This window comes from Staurois parvus, unplaced genomic scaffold (assembly GCF_062004578.1).
Source record: "Staurois parvus isolate SC_StPar_1 unplaced genomic scaffold, SC_StPar_1.0 ptg001871l, whole genome shotgun sequence".
In the NCBI taxonomy this organism is placed as follows: Eukaryota; Metazoa; Chordata; class Amphibia; order Anura; family Ranidae; genus Staurois; species Staurois parvus.
The window spans coordinates 228678-237474 of record NW_028319667.1 but is presented as its reverse complement, the minus strand read 5'-3'; the positions used below and the strand labels follow the sequence as shown (position 1 = coordinate 237474).

The following is an 8797-nucleotide window of genomic DNA, read 5'->3' as shown; positions in this document are numbered from 1 at the left end:
CCCCATGAGATATAGATATATATATATATATATATATATATATATATATATACACAGGCAGGTCCATAAATATTGGGACATGGACACAATTCTAACATTTTTGGCTCTATACACCACAATGGATTTGAAATGAAACGAACAAGATGTGCTTTAACTGCAGACTGTCAGCTTTAATTTGAGGGTATTTACATCCAAATCAGGTGAACGGTATAGGAATTACAACAGTTTGCATGTGTGCCTCCCACTTGTTAAGGGACCAAAAGTAATGGGACAGAATAATAATCATAAATCAAACTTTCACTTTTTAATACTTGGTTGCAAATCCTTTGCAGTCAATTACAGCCTGAAGTGTGGAACGCATAGACATCAGCAGACGCTGGGTTTCATCCTTGGTGATGCTCTGCCAGGCCTCTACTGCAACTGTCTTCAGTTCCTGCTTGTTCTTGGGGCATTTTCCCTTCAGTTTTGTCTTCAGCAAGTGAAATGCTCAATCGGATTCAGGTCAGGTGATTGACTTGGCCATTGCAGAACATTCCACTTCTTTCCCTTAAAAAACTCTTTGGTTGCTTTTGCAGTCTGCTTTGGGTCATTGTCCATCTGCACTGTGAAGCGTCCAATGAGTTGTGAAGCATTTGGCTGAATATGAGCCGATAATATTCCCGAAACACTTCACAATTCATCCGGCTGCTTCTGTCAGCCGTCACATCATCAATAAATACAAGAGAACCAGTTCCATTGGCAGCCATACATGCCCCCGCCATGACACTACCACCACCATGATCACTGATGAGGTGGTATGCTTAGGATCATGAGCAGTTCCTTCTCCATCCTCTTCTCTTCCCATCACTCTGGTACAAGTTGATGTTGGTCTCATCTGTCCATAGGATGTTGTTCCAGAACTGTGAAGGATTTTTTACATGTCGTTTGGCAAACTCTAATCTGGCCTTCCTGCTTTTGAGGCTCACCAATGGTTTCCATCTTGTGGTGAACCCTCTGTATTCACTCTGGTGAAGTCTTCTCTTGATTGGTGACTTTGACACACATACACCTCCCTCCTGGAGAGTGTTCTTGATCTGGCCAACTGTTGTGAAGGGTGTTTTCTTCACCAGGGAAAGAATTCTTCGGTCATCCACCACAGTTGTTTTCCGTGGTCTTCCGGGTCTTTTGGTGTTGCTGAGCTCACCGGTGCGTTCCTTCTTTTTAAGAATGTTCCAAACAGTTGTTTTGGCCACGCCTAATGTTTTTGCTATCTCTCTGATGGGTTTGTTTTGTTTTTTCAGCCTAATGATGGCTTCACTGATAGTGACAGCTCTTTGGATCTCATCTTGAGAGTTGACAGCAACAGATTCCAAATGCAAATAGCACACTTGAAATGAACTCTGGACCTTTTATCTGCTCATTGTAATTGGGATAATGAGGGAATAACACACACCTGGCCATGGAACAGCTGAGAAGCCAATTGTCCCATTACTTTTGGTCCCTTAAGAAGTGGGAGGCACATATGCAAACTGTTGTAATTCCTACACCGTTCATCTGATTTGGATGTAAATAGCCTCAAATTAAAGCTGACAGTCTGCAGTTAAAACACATCTTGTTCGTTTCATTTCAAATCCATTGTGGTGGTGTATAGAGCCAAAAATGTTAGAAGTGTGTCCATGTCCCAATATTTATGGACCTGACTGTGTGTGTATATATATATATATATATATATATATATATATATATATATATTTATTTATTTATTTTATTTTTTTTAAGTTGATGATATGTGTGTCTGTGCTGTGTTCTGTTCACCCGAATTTCATTGTATGATCTGTGAATTGTATAATGACAATAAATTGTTTGAATCCCTTGAACAATACAAAAAATCTGCTACCATCTAGTGGCATACAGTAGAATTTTCCTGATTGAGGTATTTTGGGAAATTTCACATTATAGCCACTAGATGGAGCTGGCTATCATATAAAAATGTATTCATGACAGCAAATTGTTTTTATAAATTGACTCGATGTGCTTTAGTTACAAAGTATCTTCTGATCCGTTTTTTCAGGCCAGCATGAAGTTTCGGATGTTATTTTTGGTCCAGATCTGCCTATCTATCTTTGTAATTTTTTTTATTGCAAAAAGAATGCTGAAGCCCCCCACCATGGACCAGAGCACCCAAGAAACCTCGCTTCGACCTCTGCGGCATTCAGTGACCCTTCGAGATGCGACTTACACCTATCACCTCAATTTTTCTTTGTTCCTGAGGGAGTTCCCTCACCTGCAGAATTATAGTTGTTCGGTTCTCCTTTCCCCGCAGTCAGAGCTGACTCCTGAACCCCTACTACTTCTGGCGGTCAAGTCCAACCCATTGTCCACCGACCGGAGGTGCGCACTAAGGCAGACATGGGCCAGGGAAGTGGTGATCGAGGGCTACAGGGTGAGGCCGATCTTCTTGATGGCTCAGGTTGACTGTGTTGGCTGCATGAGCTTGATGAAGAAGGAGAGTGAGGAGTATAATGATATCTTGCAGTGGAACTTTATGGAGGACCATCACAACCTATCTCTGAAGGAGAGGTGCTTTCTGGAGTGGCTGCACTTTAATATGTCCCATGTAGGCTACATATTCAAAGGTAAGATGTAATTGAGTTGCGAAGGTCGGTGAGATTTAAAAATGTAAGCAAAAAGTATACGAAAAAGGGGCTGCTGAGTTCCTAAAATAGTTGAAGCCACCTAAAGCCCATCTGAAATTGTCCGTTCCTGTCCATTGCATTACCACCTGTTGCGGTAAAGCATTTGTAAAAAAAATTTATACTCACCTGCTGTGTGAAATGGTTTTGCAAAGAGCAGCCTCGGACCTTTTCTTCTGGGGTCCCCCACTAGTGCTCTTGGTTCTTCCTCCTCTGGGGTCTCCTACTCTTGGCTCCTCCTCTTCTCGTTGTGCCACTATAGGAAGGCAATCCCTATGGTGGCACACCTGCTGTCCCGATCCAGAGCCAGGCTGTGTGTGTCTATTGACGCATACAGTGTGGCTCAACCTCGCAGCTCACTCTCTGCTCACAAGATTGGATTGGCAGCAGAGTGAGCCAACAGCTCCACAGTAGAGTAGAGAGTAGAGAGAGCCGCTGCAGATGGGCACAGAGCTGGATCGGGATAGGACTTGGGGGTAAGGGGGCAATACAGGTACTGGATGCATCCATGGACGGCTGAGGTTTCGGTGCATGCTTCCAGCACAATGACCGAGCCATCCAAGACAGCGCCTGGTCTCCAGTAATGAGCTGGTGAGGAAGGCTTCTAATCATGTGACTACTGTGACAGCGAATCACAGCAGTCATGTGATCAGGCAGTCCTTCCTGCCCCCTAGACAAAAAGACACAACCAAAAGGATGCAGGGCTGGGCAGGGAGGGTTAAAGTGTACATCTTGCAACTTACAGATAGAATGAAGAAAAAAATGATCATTCTTGTTGGCAGTGTAAATTCCCCCTTGGTGGGTCCCTTAACTTTCTCATTCCATGGTGTTCAGGCAGTGAGGATGACGTGCTGTAACCTCTAGCAACCAATCAGTGAGTGGTAAGGATGTGCAGTAACCAATAGAAACTAATGGGTGAGCCGTAATGATGTTCAGTAACCTCTAACTGGCTGTTGGCTATCAGTGAGCAGTAATGATGTGCAGTAACCTCTAGCAAACAATCAGCAAGCAGAAATCATGTGCTTTAACCTCTCGCAACTAATCAGTGAGCCTGTCAGGGACCCCAGAGCTGGCCGCGATCGCGCACGAGTCTGCGCATGCGCGGTGTGCCCGGCTGCACTAGCGTGCGAGCATTGAGACCAGGGCACCCGCGATTGCAGCAGCGCATGCGCACTCGCGATCGTGGACTCGAGCCTGGCACCAATCAGGGCACAGGGCGGCCGTATGGTTCTGTTAGGTTCCTACCAGTGGTAGCCTCTAGCGCTCCACAGACCGGAATCCCCCAGGGCGTGGAATCTAAGCTCAAACCTGCTTGTTCACCAGGGCCCTAGATAGTGGGGATGGACTTGGAGCAGGCCGAGACAAGGTCGCAGCCCCTGGGTTCACCCAGCTGCGGTAGAAGCACCGCTGGAGGTGTGTAGCAGGTGAGAGTCTGACGTGAGGAGGTAACAGGAGCAGCGTCGGGCAGGCCGGGTCGGTAACAATGGTGGCGGCGTGGTACAAAATCAGCAGGCAGAGGGATAAACAGGTCACAAGCCGGGGTCGGTAACAGGAGATCAGAACGTGCGGGGTTAAGCAGGAGAATGGTCAGACAAGCCAAGGATCAGAACAGGAGACAGACAGAAAATCAGGGCGCCCTATTTACAACAGGTCAGGGCTGTGTTTAGTTGCCGTATGGTCTTACCTGTATCCTGAGTTCCTGCATTGTAGATTGCCTTGTTGCCAACCCTGCCGGACCCTGATTTGCCTTTTATCCCTCTGCCTGCTGATTTTGTACCACGCCGCCACCACCGTTACCGACCCGGCCTGCCCGACGCTGCTCCTGTTACCTCCTCACGTCAGACTCTCACCTGCTACACACCTCCAGCAGTGCTTCTGGGTGAACCCAGGGGCTGCGACCTGGTCTCGGCCTGCTCCAAGACCATCCCCACCATCAGGGGCCCTGGTGAACAAGCAGGTTGGGGCTTAGATTCCGCGCCTTGGGGGATTCCGGTCTGTGGAGCACTACAGGCTACCACTGGTAGGAACCTAAAAGAACCATACGGCCGCCCTGCACCCTGATTGGTGCCAGGCTCGAGTCCGCGATTGCGAGTGTGCATGCGCGAGCGACGCTGCAATCGCGGGTGCCCTGGTGAACAAGCAGGTTGGGGCTTAGATTCCGCGCCTTGGGGGATTCCGGTCTGTGGAGCGATAGAGGCTACCACTGGTAGGAACCTAACAGAGCCGTAATGTGAGCTGTAACCTCTAGCAACCAGTCAGTGAGCAGTAATGATGTGCAGTAACCTCTAGCAAACAATCAGCAAGCAGAAATCATGTGCTGTAACCTCTAGTAACTACTCAGTGAGCCATAATGTGAGCTGTAACCTCTAGCAACCAGTTAGTGAGCAGTAATGATGTGCAGTAACCTCCAGCAATCAATTACAATTGCTGCCTGATCTGTTGCAATAGATTGATTTTGAGTTTAGCTGCTACTTATTGTATGTCTCAGAGCAGGTGGAGAGTGAAGTTTTATGGGGGAGCCCAAGAAAATGTTTGCCCATGGTCCAATCAATATTAAAGACGGCCCTGCTTGTTGGCTTCTTACTGCTACATAGTTTAAAGTCAAGAAAGGCTAAAACAGCGTTTCTCAAACTTTGTTCAGTTGTCAATCTACAAACCAAAAACTTAACCCGAGCCTGAGACAACTGGCACACAACTGCCTTGATGAAATTAGCTTCACAGCAGTAGAAGCCCCCCTTCACATTAACTGAGCTGTTTCAGGAAAATACTGTATTATGGCCACTAGGTGGAGCCGATGAACATAGGAAATAAACAGACCAGACACGGGGATTGTTCATGATGGCTGTGCAAAAGCAGGAAATATTCCGACAGACAATTTGTGATATACAGGTTAAACTCGAAAAATTAGAATATCGTGCAAAAGTTAATTTATTTCAGTAATGCAACTTAACCACCTCCTGTCCGGCTGTTGTATATAAACGGTCGGATGGTGGCAGTGCAGGGGTGAGTGGCCGTTTATAAACGGCCTCCCTGCAACCTGCTTGTGCGCACTCCCTGGGAGCGCGCAGCACCGCGATCCGGTGCCCGCTGTGTCCTCAGGACACAGTGAAACACCGATCGTCGGACGGGACCTCTGTACAAGGTCCCGATCATGTGATCACTGATTGGCCAATCAGTGATCACATGCAAAGTAGTAAGCAAGGTGGCACTTGTGACATCATTGCTTACTACGTGTGAAATCTGTGAATGATCACAGAGGTCACATGGTACAGGGCTATTCACAACAGCCTTGTACCATGTGACAAGGTGTGACCAATCACAGCTCTCACAGTATTTCTCAATGGCTGCAAGAATGCAGACAGAGAGAAAGAGAAATGATTGCTTTTACATCCTATATGGTGACACTGTACTGCTAGGGTGACCGTATGTAAAAAAAAAACAAAAAAAAACATAATATAAAAAAAATAAAATAAAAATGTAAAAAAAAATGTTTAAAAACTATAATTTTTGGTTATAAACTAATTTGGCTTATTTATTTTTACTAAAAAGATAACGGAATAAATTTTGGCCAAGATTTATAATGAAATATTATTTATTTGCAAACTTTTATAAGAAAAAAACTTTTTTTCAAAAATTTTTGACTTTTTCATTTACATAGCAAAAAAAAATTAAAATCCCAGCGGTGAATAAATACCATCAAAATAAAGCTTTATCTGTCTCAAAAAAATGGTAAAAAATTCATATGGGTACAGTGTTGCATGACTGTAGAGGAGATAACCAGAATGGCCATTCACAAAGCGCAGCGCTTCTCGCGCATGCGGGTGCCCACACTAAAGGGAGGACAACTCTGCGGAAGTGGGAGCGGGTACCTGTCAAATTCAGGTACCCGCTCCCCCTCCCTCCCCAAAGGTCCACAGTCTCTGGTCATCCCCTGTACTGTCTGCAGTCTCTGGTCATCCCCTGTACTGTGTCCGCAGTCTCTGGTCATCCCCTGTACTGTGTCCGCAGTCTCTGGTCATCCCCTGTACTGTGTCCGCAGTCTCTGGTCATCCCTGTGCTGTGTCCGCAGTCTCTGGTCATCTCCTGTACTGTGTCCGCAGTCTCTGGTCATCCCCTGTACTGTGTCCGCAGTCTCTGGTCATCCCTGTGCTGTGTCCGCAGTCTCTGGTCATCTCCTGTACTGTGTCCGCAGTCTCTGGTCATCTCCTGTACTATGTCCGCAGTCTCTGGTCATCTCCTGTACTATGTCTGCAGTCTCTGGTCATCTCCTGTACTGTGTCCGCAGTCTCTGGTCATCTCCTGTACTGTGTCCGCAGTCTCTGGTCATCCCTTGTACTGTGTCCGCAGTCTCTGGTCATCTCCTGTACTGTGTCCGCAGTCTCTGGTCATCTCCTGTACTGTGTCCGCAGTCTCTGGTCATCCCCTGTACTGTGTCCGCAGTCTCTGGTCATCCCCTGTACTGTGTCCGCAGTCTCTGGTCATCCCCTGTACTGTGTCCGCAGTCTCTGATCATCCCCTGTACTGTGTCCGCAGTCTCTGATCATCCCCTGTACTGTGTCCGCAGTCTCTGGTCATCTCCTGTACTGTGTCCGCAGTCTCTGGTCATCTCCTGTACTGTGTCCGCAGTCTCTGGTCATCTCCTGTACTATGTCCGCAGTCTCTGGTCATCTCCTGTACTATGTCCGCAGTCTCTGGTCATCTCCTGTACTATGTCCGCAGTCTCTGGTCATCTCCTGTACTGTGTCCGCAGTCTCTGGCCATCTCCTGTACTGTGTCCGCAGTCTCTGGTCATCTCCTGTACTGTGTCTGCAGTCTCTGGTCATCTCCTGTACTGTCTGCAGTCTCTGGTCATCTCCTGTACTGTCTGCAGTCTCTGGTCATCTCCTGTACTGTGTCCACAGTCTCTGGTCATCTCCTGTACTATGTCCGCAGTCTCTGGTCATCTCCTGTACTATGTCCGCAGTCTCTGGTCATCTCCTGTACTGTGTCCGCATTAAGTTGCATTACTGAAATAAATTACCTTTTGCACGATATTCAAATTTTTCGAGTTTCACCTGTAAATAGAATCCTATGTGCTTGTGCTGTTGTCACCTCATTGAAGGTTAACATACGGAGGAGCTATGGGTGGAAGGGACTTTTAAGGGACCATTAACCAAAATAAGGTTTAAATGACCAAGGTTGTCCTCTCTGGTTAGAAATGCCCGTAGCGAATAGGGAAGAATGGAAATAGCGCAGGGCATACATGACTAGGCCCAGAGTGGTGTAGGGAACGGAACGGGTTAAATTTAGCTCCAGGGGGTGGGGAATTGATTGGGGAATTATAGGATTGGCAGATGTGGAGTGTAGGAGGGGTCTGTGGCACCTTAGGGTGGGGGGTTCTGCGGAAGGGGCGTCAGTGGAGCTGGACGTGTGCAAGGACCAGAGCTTCATGTGAGCTTGGTCCTGAAATTCCCCCTCTTATCAGACCTGCGGCATGGAGGACATTGTTGCACAGCTGCGGGTGGCAGCAGAAGATAGAGGTATGGGCTGGTTGCAGGGCCGGGTCTCTGATCTGTTGGGAGACCCGGGCTTGTCACCAGCAGCAGGGGGGCGGGTGCGCCCACGTGCTCAGAGGTCTAGGCCTCCGGAGCGCTTCAGTCCGGCCCCACCCCCTGGAGCTCAGCGCCGCAATGGGAGCCCCCCTCGGGACCCTCCGGCCCCGCTGGCAGGGCGCTCACTTGCCTCTGCTAGCGGTGGTGCCGGGAGGAATCCCCGGCGATGGCGGAGCTCGGCGGGCAGGGTTTCGCCGAGTGGCCCCTCCCCCCCACCCGCACGGCGAGGAGGACGCCGCGGAGTGAGCTCAGCGGGCGGGGTTCCGCGGGGTAACCCCTCCCCCCCCGCCCGCACGGCGCAGAGAAGGAGAAGTGAGCACTGGGACCGGCTCCTCCGCTGACAGGGTGTCTGTCAGGGAGGGAGCTCGGCGTGGGAGGAGGTCAGCTGCGGCTGCTGGGCTGTCCCCTGATGTGGCTGGTGGGCCCCCTGGACAGTCGGGAGCTGGGGCTCCAGGAAGACGGAGGAAGAGGTGCAGCGCTGGGCGGAGCACAGCTGGGAGTGCTTCAGGACGGAGCCCAGGGACGGCGACAGGC

The 8797-nt window shown here is 48.8% G+C and overlaps 1 protein-coding gene across 1 annotated transcript; it reads left to right on the top strand.

Moving 5' to 3' along the window:
• The first annotated feature begins 2056 nt into the window (after positions 1–2056).
• LOC149433938 (N-acetyllactosaminide beta-1,3-N-acetylglucosaminyltransferase 4-like) lies at positions 2057–2626 on the top strand. The gene has a single exon (XM_089664262.1). It carries the CDS (start codon positions 2057–2059, stop codon positions 2624–2626), a length of 570 nt encoding a protein of 189 aa, XP_089520388.1.
• Positions 2627–8797: the final 6171 nt, after the last annotated feature.

What these genes read in the sequence shown, in the direction of transcription:
- LOC149433938 (XM_089664262.1), top strand. Translation starts at nt 2,057, where the DNA reads ATGAAGTTTCGGATGTTATTTTTGGTCCAGATCTGCCTATCTATCTTT.